General features: G+C 55.8%; 1 protein-coding gene across 1 annotated transcript in view; it reads left to right on the forward strand.

The window, feature by feature from the left end:
• The window catches only part of RUNX3 (RUNX family transcription factor 3), a 43,565-nt gene extending 27,810 nt beyond the window's left edge, over nt 1-15,755 (forward strand). Inside the window, exon 5 of the mRNA XM_054170806.1 lies at nt 15,232-15,755. Within this exon, the coding sequence (XP_054026781.1) occupies nt 15,232-15,755 (524 nt within the window). The remainder of the gene's footprint in view (nt 1-15,231) is intronic.
• The last annotated feature ends 843 nt before the right edge of the window (nt 15,756-16,598 follow it).

Below are 16,598 nucleotides of genomic sequence, written 5' to 3' on the forward strand. Positions count from 1 at the left end.
AGCTGAGCCCTCAGGCACGCCCTGGGAATCTGCATCCCTGTTTCTTGCCAGGAAAGAGGTAGGAATTGCCACCAGAGTTACCCAAGAAGGGTCAGGCTGCTCATTCCCATGCTCCTGCATTTCAGCCCCAAACTAAGCAAGGTGCTGGGAGATTATGGAATGGGTTGGGTTGGAAGGGACCTCAAGGATCATCCAGCTCCAACCCCCTGCCACTGGCAGGGACGCCTCCCACCAGCCCAGGTTGCTCAGGGCCTCATCTAACCTGGCCTTGAACACCTCCAGGGAGGGGACATCCACAGCCTCCCTGGGCAACCTGTGCCAGTGCCTCCCCAGCCTCACTGGAAGGAATTTCTTCCTAATCTCCAGTCTCAATCTGCCTTCTTCCAGCTTCAATCCTTTCCCTCTTGGGGAACAGACTTGACTGGGAGTTGGACATGATTGGGGTTGGACTTGATGGTCTCCAGAGGTCCCTTCCACCCCCTAACGTGATCCTGTGACCCTCTTGTCCTTGTCGAAAGTCCCTCCCCAGCCTCGGTGCTCCTGGCTCTGTGCACCTCTCAGCGCAGCCAGCTGCCACCGGGCTGTACGGGGAGAGTCCCTGCTGCTGTCTGCACCTCAGACCTGCTCCTCTCCCATGCATTCCTGACCTTGCTGCTGTCTTCCTTTTGCAAATCAGCAGAGAACCTTAATGAGGATTTAAGGGCAAGGATTTAAGCTCTTTGTCTTTTGAGCCCTGCTGAAAAGTTGCCCTCCCCAAAGGCCTTTGCGTTGCGCTGGCAGAAGTGAGGTTGGGAAACCCTCAGTGGCCTTGGCAGGGAGGGTGTCTGAGGCACCCCCCAAAAAAAAAACCCCAAACCCAACCAAAAACATGTTGGAAAACGTTACCCAAGCTGTTAGAAGCTGCTCCTGCTCCTCCCAACCTCAAATTACAGTGAAAATTTAATTTCTTTCTCATTGCAATGCAAATCTTTATGCTTGGAATGTTCATTGATATTAGCAGGCTGCATGAGAAGGAGCCCAGGCATTTAGGGGGTGGGGGGTGGGGGGAGGATTATCAGTTGATTCTGGTTTGAAAGGAGCAAGAGGGAAAGGGGGGGATGGTGGAAAGAGTTTTCTAGGCTCATCCTATTGGCTGCATAAGGGAGGGGGGAGGATTTATCATTTGATTTGGGTTTGAAAGGAGCAAGAGGGAAAGGGAGGTGGGGAAGAAGAGTTTTGTAGGCTGATCCCATTGGCTGCAGAGGGGAGGGGAGGAAGGATTAGCATTTGATTCTGGTTTGAGAGGAGCAAGAGGGAAAGGGAGGGGGGGAAGAAGAGTTTTGTAGTCTGGATGCATAAGAGGGGGGAGGATTTATCATTTGATTTTGGTTTGAAAGGAGCAAGAGGGAAAGGAGGGGGGGGGGAGGTGGAAAGGGTTTTCTAGGCTCATCCTATTGAATCATAGAATCAATAAGGTTGGAAGAGACCTCAAAGATCATCAAGTCCAACCTGTCACCCAGCACCTCATGACTACTAAACCATGGCTTCAAGTGCCATGTCCAATCCCCTCTTGAACACCTCCAGGGACTCCACCACCTCCCTGGGCAGCACATTCCAGTGGCCAACAACTCTCTCTGTGTAGAACTTTCTCCTCACCTCCAGCCTAAACCTCCCCTGGCACAGCCTGAGACTGTGTCCTCTTGTTCTGGTGCTGGGTGCCTGGGAGAAGAGACCATCCCCCACCTGGCTACAGCCTCCCTTCAGGTAGTTGTAGATGGCAAGAAGGTCTCCCCTGAGCCTCCTCTTCTCCAGGCTAAGCAACCCCAGCTCCCTCAGCCTCTCCTCACAGGGCTGTGCTCCAGACCCCTCCCCAGCCTGCTGGCTGCATGGGGGTCAGGATTACCATTTGATTTTGGTTTGAAAGCAGCAAAAAGGAAAGGGGTGGGGGGGAAAAAGAAGAGTCTTGTAGGCTGATCCCATTGGCTGCATTGGGGGGGGGGGGAAGGATTCTAATTTGATTTTGGTTTGAAAGAAGCAAGAAGGAAAGGGGGGGTGGGGAGAAGGGTTGTGTAGGCTCCATCTCACTGGCTGCATAAGGCTTGGGGGGAGCATTATAATTTGATTTTGGTTTGAAAGAAGCAAAAGGGAGGGAGAGAGGAAAAAAATCGTTTTGTAGGCTGATCCCATTGGCTGCCAAAGGGAGGGGTGGTGATGGCTTCTAATTTGATTTTGGTTTGAAAGAAGCAAAGGGGGGGGGGGGGGGTAAAAAAAACCCCAACCCTAGGCTCATCCCATTGGCTGCATAATAGAGAGAGAGAGAGAGAGGTGCTTGGGGGGAGGGAGAAAAAGAAATAGTAATAATAAGCTGAGTGTTTAAAATTAGCTCAGTCCCCTGTGGTGTCAGAAAGCCAAGGAGCATCGTTTGGAGCAGACAATCAGGTGATGACACAAATTCAGCATGAAGAAAAAGCCCCAAGAAAACCCCAAACCCCCAAAAAAAGCAACTGGCCACAGGCTGCTGCCTCTGCCAAATCCCCAAATGTCAAGTGCCAGCAGGAGTGGAGACACAGAGAATTAGCCACCCCCAGCCCCAGCCCTTCCAAAGCACCCGGAACGCTGCAACACAAAAAAAGGGGCAGTCTGTACACGCTCTGCTCTTGGCTCCTTCCTTCCCAAGCTGCAGGAACTGGCTGGAAATTCCTTGTGGGTTCTTCCCAGCGGAGCTGGGGAGCAGAAGCAGCTCCAGTAGTTTGCAAATCTCAAGCCCAGGGCTGGCTATAACCAATCCTAATCATAATAATCATAATAATCATAAAAATCCAACCTCTTTCTCTCCCTCTCTCACACACACATGGCTTATTCACAAAGATCATCATTTTTAACCCAGGCAAGTGGAGCCTGGCCCGTGCCAAGAACAACAGAGGAGTTAACAGGGCTGTAATTCTCACGACTTGGCAGGTTCTTGGGTAGCACACTCGAGAAGGTGATTAGCAAAAAGCATAACGAGATATGGGCGAGGAGGGAGGGAGGGAGGGCCGGGGGCAGGCTGGAGTTCATCCGGCCCCTGCTACCCTTTACCTGCTTGCTTCCCAACCTGAGTATTTTCAGCCTCCCTGTGCAGGGATTAAAAAGGAGCCAAGGAGAGAGGTGGAGGGGGCAGGGTCCCCCCTCTGCCGCCGCCCACAGCCGGCAGCCCTCCGCTGGCTCCGCCGGCGGCGGTTGGCCTCTTGGTTCTGCTGACCCAGCAGTTTGCAGCAACCTTTCCTAATCCACTTCTGGCAAAACCAGGCCTGGGGAGCTGAGATGCTCAGGAAAGAGCCTTGGCCACCGAGGTAGGACTCAGACACCTCAAACCCCCTGACACAGCACGAGAGGTTTGGGCTTTGAAGCAGGGAGATGCATAGCACAGAGCGCTGGAGCAGGCTGCCCGGAGAGGTTGTGGAGTCTCCTTCTCTGGAGGCTTTCAAGCCCCACCTGGGTGCATTCCTGTGGATCCAATCCTGTGCTGGATTCTATGGTCCTGCTCTGGCTGGGGGGGTTGGACTTGATGACCTCCACAGGTCCATTCCATCCCCTAATATCCTGGGATCCTGTAGGAGACTGCAGTGATCTCGGGGAGGAACTGGAGTCCTTTGCCCTAATTCAGCCCAATCTTTCCTTCCTGGGAGTGAGGGCTGTGGAGATCATGGCAAGGGCATTGGTGTAGCTGGGAGAAGAATCTGGCCTTCAGCCATCTGCAGAAGGCTTTCAGTAAAGCAGCCCCAGGAGGTTATAAATAGCCCCCATGTAAAATGATCATCCTGAGGTTAGATGGTCTCAAACCAAAGCCCTCCCGGTAAAAGACAAGAGATCGTTTATGAAGGGCATGCCAGGAAGCCTGGGAGGAGAGCCTGCTCAGCACCATGGCTGAGCAGGCCAGATCCTGCCCTCCTGCTGGTTTCCCAGTCTCAGTGTGTTTCAGCAGCTTCCATCTTGCTTTACCTCATGTGGATGGATGGAGAACCAATCCCTTCCCATGCCTGGCTGCTGCAAACAGGATCCCAGGGTGTCAGGGGTTGGAAGGGACCTCCAAAGATCACCGAGCCCAACCCCCCTGCCAGAGCAGGACCAGAGAATCCAGCACAGGTGGATCCAGATGGACATTTGCAACCCTCTGCAAACCTTCCTTCCTACTCACAGGGCTTTGGGAGGAGAAAAGGCTAATTGTGGGCTCACCTGGCTGTAGCTGTGATGAGAATCTGGCCCCATAGCTGGGCAGGCAGGACAGACAGACTCTTACCTGGTACCCGAGAGCCCTGCTTCGCTGGCTTCAGCAGAGCAGGGCAGAGCTGTTTGCCTCCATTGAGGATCTGGCCTGGTGCTTCTCCAGTGAGGGCTGGAAAATATGAGGTTTTGAAATCCCTGCTCTCCCATCTCCTCTCCACAGCCAGACACCAAGCTGTCATTAGGATGGCTTGAAATGGTTCCTTATTACGGGGCACACGAAGCCAGAGCCTTGCGTGCCTGCTGCCTTGGGAGCTTTGTCTTGCTGACTTACAAAAAAGGCAGAAAAAAGGCAGAAAAAAGAGGCAAAAATCAACTGGAGTAGCTCTCAAAAGTGAAGCAAGATGTTCCAGGAGCTTCCCTCTGCCAGCCTTCCCCTGCTTCTCGGCCCCCTCCCCCTCCTTGCTTTGGGGCAGGGGGGAAGTGGGATGGTGGCAGTCACACAGATCCTCCTAGGGGGAACTGGGATGGTCTTAGCAGCACCTCCCCCCAGCCCCCAACCCACTCGAGGCTTTGCCCTCGCCCACGTCTCAGCTGTGCTCCACGCTGAAGCCTTTTGCTGCCATTGCAACAGAGGGGGGACCGCCCACGCAGCCGGCTCCTGCCTTCCAGCTCCGTGGTGGAAACATCTTCAACCACTCAGAGGCAACTGCCTGCCCTGTCCAGCCACACGTCGGGGCCCTGTGCACACCAGCACCGCTGCTAAGTGGTTTCAAAGGTGATCTACTCGGTACCAGAGCGAGCTGATGACTGCGCTTAACCTCTCCAGAGTGCCCCAGCGGCTTCCTGGGGAGGGCAGTGAAGGCTCTGGATCCTTTTGCAAGCTCCATCCTGCCTCTGCTAGCCCTCAGTGTCTGCTGAATGGTTTGGGAGATGTTGTCTTTGCTGGTGGAGAGCCTTCAGATCTCCTGGTCTGGAAGCTGCTCAGCTGTAACCAGCTCCATTTCCAAGCCCTTCCTTCAGGCCGGCGCGAGGTCTCCGACGCAGCCAGCAGCAGAGTGCTTCACCCTCTGCATTTCGAGTCCCAAACCTTCTCTCTTTCTCTTTTTAAACATACATTTTTAAAGTATTAGGTTACTTTTAAGAAGCCTCTTGGCACGGGCAGCCAGTGCCCTATTGTTTCTGAAGTGCAACGTGGCTGCTCTGAGGTTGAGCCCTGAATTATGGGCCCAGCAAATCCCCTGAATTGCTGCTTCCTAATCCCCATCCAGATCGACTTATGGTTTCTTTAAAATATCCGTTTCTTAATGGATGAAAACATTTCACCACGAGCAGAGGCTAAATTGTTTCCAAAGGAAGCCAGGCAAGCATTAGTGGGAAGAGAGCACATTGTGGGATTGGGCTGCAGCCTCAGAGGAAGGCGAGCGCCCGAGCTGGGTTTCCTGCCTGCTTTCAGGCTCCGCAGCCGGCCCTGCCTCGCTTCAAACTGCTCTTCTGCTCCCCTCAATTACCCCTGCCCGCTGCTCACTGTGTGCCCCTCAAATGAATTTGGCCTCTAACCATCAAAGAGATGAACCACAGCATCCCTCCCACCCCCCAGCAGCCACCAGCGCTGCTGCTGCCGCTGCCGTGCGGCCGCCTCCGTCTCCCAGCCACAGCTCAGGTGCCAGAGCACCGCAGCTCCTTACCGAGCGAGCAGCAGAGGAGGGAGCTACCAGATGAGCTTGGAGTGAGCTACCAGGTGAGCTTGGAGTGAGCTACCAGGTGAGCTTGGAGGGAGCTACCACGTGAGCTTGGAGTGAGCTACCAGGTGAGCTCCCCCCAGGCTCCAGGGATGCCATCCTGCCTTTGACGTGGGATTTGTGCTAGGCTGGCATCCCTGGCTGCCAGACTCGGAGTGCCCATGGGGAGCCTCCAGCCTGCGGTCCCGCTGCAGGAGGGCATTGCCTGCATTGCTGAGATGCTTGGCTGCAGTGCAGCCCCAGAGCAGCAGAGCAGGGCTGGAGCTCTATCGCTCTCCTATCACCCCATCAGCTCCCCTATCAGCCTGCTGCTCTGCAGTGGGTTTCCCATGGTAGGCTTGGCCTGGTCCGAACCTGCTCGGCAGGCAAGGTGGTCTAGCTGCAGGCTGGGTTGTAAATTCAGCAACTTCCTTTCATGTAGTCAGGGCTTGTTAATTTATTTTTTTTTAATACCCTTTGAATGCAGGTAAAGAGCAAGGCAGAGGCAGGCCAGAGGGAGTGCCTGCCATCCAGGGAGCCTTTCCAGCTCAGCCCACCCACCCGCTCCACTCAGCACCGTTAGCTGATTCGTTACCTTCCCGGGATGGAGGGATGGGGACTGAGCCTGCTGCAGTTGGTGCAGGGCAGGGGGATGTGGGCAAAGCCCTGGGGATGGTGTGGGGAAGAGAGAAGCTGTGGTGGGAGAGGAAGCTGGGAGAGCCTGGCTTGTTTAGTCTAGGAAAAGGCAGACTGAGAGCAGAGCTGATTGCTCTCTGTATAAATACATCGAGGGGGTAAACATCAGGGGGGGAGAGGAGTTAATGTAAGCTCTGAAGGACAGTGCTGGCACAGGAGATGGGCCTCAACTGGCCCCAAATGAAATCTAGGCTGGCTGGTAGGAGGATCATAGAATCATGGAATGGTTGGGATTGGAAGGGACCTTACAGATCTAGTTCCACCCACCCTGCTGTGGACAGGGACACCTCCTGCCAGCTCAGGTTGCTCAAGGCTGCATCCAAGCTGGCTTTGAACACTTCCAGGCTTGGAGCCTCCACAGCTTCTCTGGGCAACCTGTTCCAGTGCCTCACCACCCTCATGAGGGGGAATTTTCTTCTAAAATCTAATCTCAATCTATCTTCTTCCAGTCTGAATTCCCTCTAGAGACTGTGTCCTCCCTAGAAGGGCAGGATGGGTCCCATGAAAGGCTGGGATCATCCCAAGGGACCTCGAAGAGTTTGCAGAGGGGAATGAGATGTGGTGCAGGACCCACTGAGCTGGGAATACCTGGGGATTTCCCAGCCTCACTGCTCTGCCTGCCTGTGTAGACCAGGAGGCTGTTGCCCAGCATGTTTAGGGGTGCCTGAAAGTGCTGGGAGAGGACCCAGGAGAGCCCTTCCCTGGTCACCAGGGTGGGTCTGGGGCCTGCATCTGTGCTGTGTGGCAGCACAGGGAATCAGACGAGCGAGCAGCAAAGGTGCTTGGCAGCCTCGGGGTGTCTGCTGGCCAGGCTGCCAGAAGCACCCTCTGTGTCTTGTGTGTTGGTTTGGGGTTATTTTATTCTTTGTTTCTTCTGCCAAGCTCTGCAGAGGAAGTCCTTGCACCCAGCCTGTGAGCTGCTTGTATCAGATACAGAGCGATGGCTCCATGGGCGTGGAGCAGCGGATGCTCAGCACACCCTCTTTGGGTTTTTTTTTTGCAACACCTCTCCTCCTCCTCCCCCCAGAGTAAATTTTTGCTCTACTTTTTTTTCATGGGGTGAGAGGAAGGGGCTGCTTTCTTTTTTAGCTGGCTCTTGGAAATGAATGAACTTGTTAACCTAGGCGGCAGAGGCGTGAGAGCGCCGGCGTGCGTGGGTGGGGAGCAGAGCAGAGCCTGCTCCAGAGATGAGCTGGGGCTGCAGAGAGCAAACACAGCTCCTCCACCTCCCTGGGCACAGCAGCTCCTCTCCACCTCTGGCCACCTGCCTCTCCGTCATGCCAGATGGAGCAGTGAGCAAGAGAAGGAAGCAGGGAGCAAGAGAGGTCACAAAAGGCATTGAGAAGATGCTCGAGCAGGCTGCCCAGGGAGGTGCTGGAGTCAGCATCCCTGGAAGGTGTTCAGAGAAGGAGGAGATGTGGCACTTTGGGACACGGTGGAGTGGTCATGGAGGTGCAGCAGGGGAGGTTTAGAATGGACATCAGGAAGACTTTTTAGGAAGAGTGGTCAGGCATTGGATCACAGGATCACAGGATGTGCTTCTTCCCCATGAGGGTGGTGAGAGCCTGGCACAGGCTGCCCAGGGAGGTGGTGGAAGCCTCATCCCTGGAGGTTTTTAAGGCCAGGCTGGATGTGGCTCTGAGCAACCTGATGTGGTGTGAGGTGTCCCTGCCCATGGCAGGGAAGTTGGAACTGGCTGATCCTCGAGGTCTCTTCCAATCCTAACAATCCAATGATTCGGTGATGTTAGGGGTTGGAAGAGACCTCCAGAGGTCATCAAGTCCAATCCCCCTACCAGAGCAGGACCGTAGAATCCGGCACAGGTTGCACAGGAACACATCCAGGTGGATCTTGAAAGTCTCCACACATTGGAATGAGCTGCCCAGGGAGGTGGTTGAGTCACCAACCCTGGGTGAGTCTAAAGGTCGTTTAGATGTGGTGCTTGGGGATCTGCTTTAGGGGTGAGCTGTGCAGAGCAGGGTTGTCAGTTGGACTTGGAGGTCCTGTGGGTCTTTTCCAACCTGAATGCTTCTGTGAAGGCTGAACTTGATGACCTTAGAGGTCTTTTCCAAACTTCCTGATTCTATGATAAATGCTGACAGACAACTTAGAGGTCCAAGCATCACAGAAACGAGTGGAGAAAAAGCAGCCAAAGGTCTAGAGAGAGAATCTCTGTGCCCTCTCCACCTCCCACAGGCAGGAGTACGTCATGCCCAAGCAGGAGCATCATTGCTGTTCACACTGTTGTCAATCATCAGGGCATAAGGCAGCAAAGGAGAATTCTTTTTCTCCCCCAGGCCATATTTTTCATGATGATTTTGCAAGGCACCTGCATGCATAGGAATAGAAGGCAGAGGTATGGCTGAGGGAGCTGGGGGTGTTCACCCTGGAGAAGAGAGGAGACTGGGGGGACCTTAGAGCTGCCTTCCAATGCCGGAAGGGATCCTACAGGAAGGCTGCAGAAGGACTCTTCATGAGGGTGTCTAGAGACAGGACAAGGGGGAACGGTTTGGACCTCTTGCAGGGTCCGTTGCCTCAGCTCCCACGAGGGCTTCCAAGAACCTCAGAGCAGGTCTCCCAGTCGTTACCCGGGAGGGGTGCAGACAGCAGTTTCAGCCCATCCAAGGCAGATCCCAACCCTGGCATGGTGTTAAAGGAGGTGGCTGAACACACCCTGCAAAACCTCTGTGGTTGGCAGCCTCACGAACCAGCCTCCCTACCTCTGCTCTCCATTACCAGCCCTCACCACCCTGCCTGGCTCTGCCACGAGCCAGCCAAGCTTTAGCTCCCATCAGAGGCAGCTCTTCCTATTTATCTCCTTGCCACCCACTCAAGAAAAGACCCAGATTGAGGCCAAAAAAAAACAGGCAAGCAAGCAAGCAAGCTGCTGTGTCACTGGAGCGCGGTTGTTTCATCTGGACAGGGGCTGAGCAGCTTTGAAAGCCTATTTCTATCCAGCTCCCCGTGCGAGGGGACCTGGGGGTCCCCCCCCGAAGGTGCAAATTGCAGCTGCACAATTAACTCGCGGGGTGTGTCCTGCCTGAGGCGGTCCCCCGGGCAGGACCGGCCCTAACGAGGAGACAGTGGCATTACTAATCAGGGCTCTGACCTTTACATGGCTTTTATTTAATACACATTCCACACTTCCCCAAACTCCCATCCAAAACATTGACATTTCCGCTGATAGATTGGGTCAGGTTTTGGAGTAGTTCGGGGGCGGGAGCGGGGGCCGGGGACTCAATCCACTCTTACAATGGTTAAATTCTTACAGCTAAATAGGCTTATTCAGTTAGCGCAGCAGCTGGTGCGATTTCGAGAAGAAAATAAACATTTCCTTCAAATATTTTGATTGGCAACCGGACAACCGAAATACTCCAGGCTCGGATTGCCAGGGTCCAAAAAAGCAAACGGGGGCTGGACGGGGAGTAAGCGAGGCAGGGCGTAGTAAATCCTACCACGCAGATGTGTGTGTGCGAGCTGCTGGGCTCTGCCCGCGCTGGGGAAGGAGGCAGCGAAATGGGAGCCTTTGAAGCCCGCTTTCGGCTGTGGCTCGGAAGGGACTGGGGGGACCTGGGGGGACAGCTTCACCCGCTCCTATTGCCCTGCCATCTGCTCGGCAGGCTGCTTGCTTCGGGTCGCTGTTTGACGGCTGGCTGAGCGTGGCGGAGGGTTGCTTTGCTGCGGGGTTAGGTGGTTGTGGAGGCGATGTTTGGGTTGGACCTTGCCGGGGCTGTTTCGGTGAGGATCTCCTGGGATGGAGGGCAGGAGGGCACACATGCCCCCAGCCAGGGCGTGTGGCTCTGAGCGCCGTGGATCTGCGAGGGGCAGGAGCAGCCCTGAGGGAGATGCGATGGAGAGGGCAGCTTAGAGGTGAAGGAGAAGGGATGCAGGGGCAGCCCCGAGGGAGATGCGACGGAGAGGGCAGCTTAGAGGTGAAGGAGAAGGGATGCTGCGGCAGCCCTGAGTCGAGGGCGCTGAGGCGGAGCGGGGATCCCTCCGTGAAGGCGCTGGGACGGCGCAGGGCTCCCCGCCGCGCCGGCGGCCCGGGCCCGCTCCCGCTGCCGCCGCCACCGCCGCGCCGGGTGCCGCTTCCCGCCTGGCGGCTCCCCGGGCCGAGCGCGGCCGTGGCTCCCTCTAGCGGCCACCTCTCCCTCCCAGGGCCCCGACGGGGCCGTGGCCCTCTGCCGGCGGCGGGACCGGGACGGGCCCCGGCCGGGGCTTCCCCTGCGCCGCGGAGCCGAGCCGTGAGTGACATTGCGGCGGTTAAGGAGGAGGCTCCGGGGGGAGCCGCTCCGTGCTCTCAGCTCCCGGCGGGTGTTGCAGCAGGGAGCGGGGATGGACGGGCTTGGTATCCCCGGGGGCTGCGGGAAAACGGAAACTGACAGAGTCCACAGAGTCATACCGGGGCTCTGCCGGTACTCAGGTTTGGGTGATGAAAGACTAAGTGGGAAAGGACCTTTGAAGGTCATCTCCAACCCCCTTGCAGCCAGCAGGGACATCCCCAACTACAGCAGGTTGCTCAGAGCCCCAAATGACCTGACCTGGAATGGTTCCAGAGGTGGGGCAGCTCCTCTCTGGGCAACCTGGGGCAGGCACAGCCAAGGGCTCTGCTTTCCAAGGGCTCTGCTTTCCAAGGGCTTTGCTTTCTAAGGCCTTTGCTTTCTAAGATATTTGCTTTCTAAGGGCTTCACACCTGCACCCACTCAGATTTACAGAGGCCCAGCCCTGCAGAATGCTTCTCTCAGAGATCAGGGATTCAAAGCCTGGCTCCTGGAGAGCTCATCCACTGCCCACCACTGTTTTGCCATCAATAGATGGAGCATCTCCAGCCCTGAGAGCATCTCTGTGCTCTGCTCACCACACACACACAGAGCCTTTAATTAGCACTCTTACACACTTGTGTGTAAATCAGTAGCAAGGAGCCACTGCCAACCGTTGCAAGCTGAGGCCAATAAAATGGAGCCTCTTAAAAAAAGAAAAACCAACCAAAAACCCAACCCCAAACCTCTCTGAGTAGGTTCTAGAGGAAAAGGGAAATGTGCCCTGGGCACTTAAGGTTTTATTTCAATTTGCATTTTATGGGACATTATTTATGGGCATGTGAAAGCTCAGGAAGGAGTGAGGTCTGATGGCTGCAGATTGTCATCTGCTCTGGGGAAGGTAGCGAGCAGCAGGCTGGGGGTTGGGTTTCTGAGGGCTGGGCAGGAACTTTGAGATGGCTTTCTCCCCATGCATGGCAAAACAGTCCAGCTGCTTGGAGCAAAGTGCTCAAGGAGGAGGCATTCAGAGAGCAGCACTTCCACTCTCCAAGTTCAGCCAGGATTTTTGTCCTGTGGTCCTACCTCACACTGGGTGCTCTTGATACAGGCTCTGGTCAAGCTGCTGCTTTGCAGAGCTGGTCCCCAAACCTCAGCTCTCAGCTCCTGACAGCAGTTTCAGTGTTGCAGCTGCATGGCCTTCACAGAACCACAGAGAAAGAGACCTCCAAGCTCATCCAGTCCATCCTTTGACCCAGCACTGAAAGGTCACCACTAAGCCCTGTCCCTAAGCACCAGGTCCACACACTGCTGAAACACCTCCAGGCTGCACCACTGCCCTGGGCAGAGCATTGCAACGTTTGAGAACCCTCTCTGTGAAGAACTATTTCCTAGCATCCAGCCTGAAACCATTTCCTCTGGTCCTGTTGCTAGCCACCAAGCTACCACTGGGTAGGTTTAGTCTGGACATTAGGAAAAACATGTTCCCAGCAGGAGTGGTCAGGGACTGGAATGAGCTGCCCAGGGAGGTGGTTGAGTCACCAAGCCTGGATGTGTTTAAAGGTCGTTTGGATGTGGTGCTTGGGGATAGGGCTTAGGGACGAGCTTTGCAGAGTAGGGTTCTGGGTTGGACTTGGTGATCCTTAGAGTCTTTTCCAGCCTGAAAGCTTCTGTGATTCTGTGACTCTGAGGAGAGGCTGCCCCCTCCTCGCTCCAACCTCCCTGCAGGGAGCTGCAGAGAGCGCGGGGATGGGGCAGAGCGTCCTGCCAGCAGGCTGAGCTGCGAAACCAGGTTGGCTCGGTCAGCTGTGAGCCTTTTCTTCACGGCGTTGTGCTTTCCAAGACAGCCCAGGGACGCTGCCCCTGCGTGCGGCACTGCCGGGCAGCCGCCGTCGGGCTCGGCTGCAGCCAGCCCCGGGTGTGTGCAGAGCGGCGCGGTGCGGTTCGTGACAGCTTTGAGCTGCTTCTCTCTTATCTCGCACCAAAGCCACAGCCACGTTCACAAACCAGGTGCCTCCCCCACCTTTCTCCTCGGTGGAGCCTGCGTGGGAAGGAAGGCGCTGCCGATCGCCCGCAAAAGCGGCCGGAGGGGAGGGAGGAACCTTCCCTCCACCTTCTCCTTGCAGCGGCCGACGGCTGAAGGACTCAGCCGGGATGAGAGCGAGGGTTCAGATCAAATCCCCTCCCTCTCTGCTCCTCCAGAGCATGCCTTTTGCCGTTTGTTAGCTGGAAGGGATTAGCTCAAGCATTTTTTATTTATCTTCTTGTGTGTGTTTCTTTTTCCTCCTGGGGAAACGCTGCAGGGCCTGGAACATCAGCCCTGAGAAGTTCAAAATGCCTCATCACAATTAACAGAGATAAAATACCATCACCCCCACCCCCCCTCTGCATGCAGAGCAAATCTGCAATCACCTGAACGTGTCTGTCTGTCTGGATGCATACCTGAACCCAACAGGCATGGTGCTCCTACTCCTCTCACACATTTCCTTGCTCTCTGTCGATTCAAGACTCAGCCAATGTGACCAACAAACAGTCACTGAGACCAGATGACAGAGATCTGGTGGCTCTGCTGCTAGCAAGGGGGAAAGAGAGATCTTAGGAGTAAACAGGAAGGATAAAGAGCTACCTCCAGCTGGTCCAGGCTTTGAGCTTGGCACAGCAGCCAAGCATTTCAGGCTAGAAATGCTCCTTGTAGAGATTTTCATCTCATGCAGGGTGTTAAAAAGCTGAGCAAGGCGCAGCCACAGCGTTTCCAGCCATGCCCTGCTGCAGAACCACTGCCAGAGCCTGGTGCCTTGGGGTCTCAAGGACAGAGGCTTTGCAGCCCTCCTCCTCAGAGAGCGAAACTCATTCCTCTCTGTCTCACATGCAGCAAGGCCAGAGGTGTGCTGGGCTCTGCCAGGGAATGGCACCAGCCTCAGGGCAGCTGAGAGAGTCACAGAAAAGCCTTGAGGTCCTCCAAGGATCTGCTGGTGTGGATTCCCATCTCTAACCTGGGCTTCCCCCAGCAGCCCAGAGCCCAGCAGCACCAAGCAGAGGTCCCACTCCAGTTACAAGCTGGCTGCACCTCCCTATGGTTTTAGGGCCCCCTCACCCAGAAAAAGGCACTGGGGCATCCCAGGAAGCTGGGTAACATCCCCACCACGCTGCCCCAAATCTCCTTTCCTCCAAGAGGAGAATTTTCCTCTCTCTGTCCTCTTGGAAAGAGAAAAAGACAGAGAGAGCTCAAGCAGAAGGATATTGTGGCTCCTAGCTTGGGAGTTTTCAGCTGTGTGTTTATCAGCTCCATCCCCTGATGGTATCAGCACGAAGAGGCCACCCACAAGAAGGCTTAGCAGGCTGGTCTGGACTCCAGCTTTTCCTCTCTGTCTCCCTGTGTGTGTGTATACACCACTGAGTATCCCAGGGACTGCTTGCCTGGGGCCTGCAGCCCTTTATTTACTACACAGCTGATGTAATGGCTAAACAGTTTGGGGTTTGTTTCTGTGTTTATGGGGTGTGGGTGTTTGGGTGTTGTTTTTAATCTGCCAGAGATGAATAGACCCCAAGAGAAGTCAGCAGAGCCCTGTCCCTTCTTGGATAGGAAACAACAAATTGTAGGACAGGAAATGGGAACAAGGTAAACAAATGGGGGGAGGCTTTTTCTATGTAAGTTCTCCAGCTCCCTTCCCTGGCAGGCCCAAGAGATGCTTTCCCCTCTGACTTCAATTCTCTAGGCAGGGGGTGGCCCAGGCTCCAGAGCAAACTCTCCAAGCCTCAAGAATAGAATCATAGAATCACAGAAGGGGAGGGGTTGGAAGGGACCTCTGCAGATCCCTGAGTCCAACCCCCTGCCAGAGCAGGGGCACCCAGGGCAGGGCACACAGGGACACATCCAGGTGGATTTGGAAGCTCACCAGAGAAGGAGGCTCCACAGCCTCTCTGGGCAGCCTGCTCCAGGCCTCCAGCAGCCTCACAGCATAAAGAATTTTCTCCTCATGTTGAGGTGGAACTTCTTGTGCTCCAGCTTGTACCTCTTGGCCCTTGTCCTATCACTGGGCACCACCCAACAGAGCCTGGCACCTTCACCCTGACCCCCACCCTCAGATATCGATAGATATCGATCAGCTCCCTCTCAGCCTTCTCCTCTCCAGACTAAACAGCCCCAGGGCTCTCAGCCCTTCTCCACAGCAAAGCTGCTCCAGTCCCTTCATCACCCTGTCTGGGTGCGTTCCTGTGCCACCTGTGCTGGACTCTATGCTCCTGCTCTGGCAGGGGGAGTTGGGCTCGAAGACCTCCAGAGGTCCCTCCCAACCCCTAACACCCTGTGAGCTGTGATCCTCTGGGCTCTAACCCCTCCCTTTCTTCCTCTCCCCCTCCCCGCCCCTGCTCAACAGGCACATCAGACCTGAGCCCCTTCTCCGACCCCCGGCAGTTCGAGCGCTCCTTCCCCACGCTGCCGGCGCTGACTGAGACCAGGTTCTCCGACCCTCGGATGCACTACCCCGGGGCCATGTCCACTGCCTTCCCCTACACCGCCTCACCCTCCGCCACGGGCATCGGCGGCCTCAGCATGAGCAGCATGCCAGCCACCACCCGCTTCCACCACACCTACCTGCCGCCCCCCTACCCCGGCTCCACGCAGAACCAAAGCGGACCCTTCCAGGCCAACCCTTCTCCCTACCACCTGTACTACGGCACCTCCTCGGGCTCCTACCAGTTCTCCATGGTGGCAGGGGGCGAGCGCTCCCCCACCAGGATGCTCTCCTCTTGCACCAGCGCCTCGGCAGGGAACAACCTCATGAACGCCAACCTGGGCAGCCAGAGCGACGGAGTGGATGCGGACGGCAGCCACAGCAACTCCCCCACGGCCATGACCACCACTGGCAGGATGGATGAGTCGGTCTGGAGGCCCTACTAGGAGGACCTCACCACGGGGAACCCATAGCTCTGACTTAACTCAGCCACTTGTTCCCTTGCTCCTCCCGGCAGTGAGTAGAGCGAAACGATGCCGAGGGGAAGAAAGGTGGAACCGAAGCCTCCCAACCCCCACAAGCAACCCAAGGAGCCTCTGCATGCGAGCGTGTGGGCAGACACCGAGTGAAGGTGGACCAGGACCTGCCTTACATTTCAAGATGAGTGTCCCCCAGGCTTGAATTTGTGGTTCCCTCCCTATGTTTTAAGGCTGTGGATTGGATACAGGGGGGGGTTAAAAAAAAAAAACTAAAAAACCCACAAAAAGGAAAACCAACAACCCCCAGAGAGGACATTTGGGATCAGCTGTTTGCTTCTTGCAGGACACTTCTCAGTTCATCTCACTCACTTCTCTTCCCCACACGAAGCATTCAGAAGTCACAGAGAGCTCAGCCTTCTCCTGCAGAGTGTTTTGGAGAAGAGGAAGGGCCAGGGAGTCCTCCAAGCCATCTCTCAGCCAGCACAGGAGGACTGAACAGAGGAAAGAATGAGAAAAGGAAACAAAACAAACCAAGAGGACCCCTCCCCCCTCCCTGTCTCCTTTCTGTCCCTCCCCACCAGTGCTGGGCTCCTGACCACCTGTGGCACCTGAGAGCCTGGTGGGGACTCCTCGGCTGGCATCAGCCCCGCGAGCAGGAGCTGTGAGGTCATTATTGTTATGGTCTGCTGCTGCTGCTGCTGGCAGAGGTTTGAGTGCTCCTGTTCTGCTCACTGCCATCGCTCCTAAGGCAGTACTGTGGCTGATCCCATGCCTGGCAGCCCCCCCAGGCCTCCACCCCTCTGTGTTTAC

The sequence above is a fragment of the Dryobates pubescens genome, chromosome 20, assembly GCF_014839835.1.
Source record: "Dryobates pubescens isolate bDryPub1 chromosome 20, bDryPub1.pri, whole genome shotgun sequence".
Lineage (NCBI taxonomy): Eukaryota > Metazoa > Chordata > Aves > Piciformes > Picidae > Dryobates > Dryobates pubescens.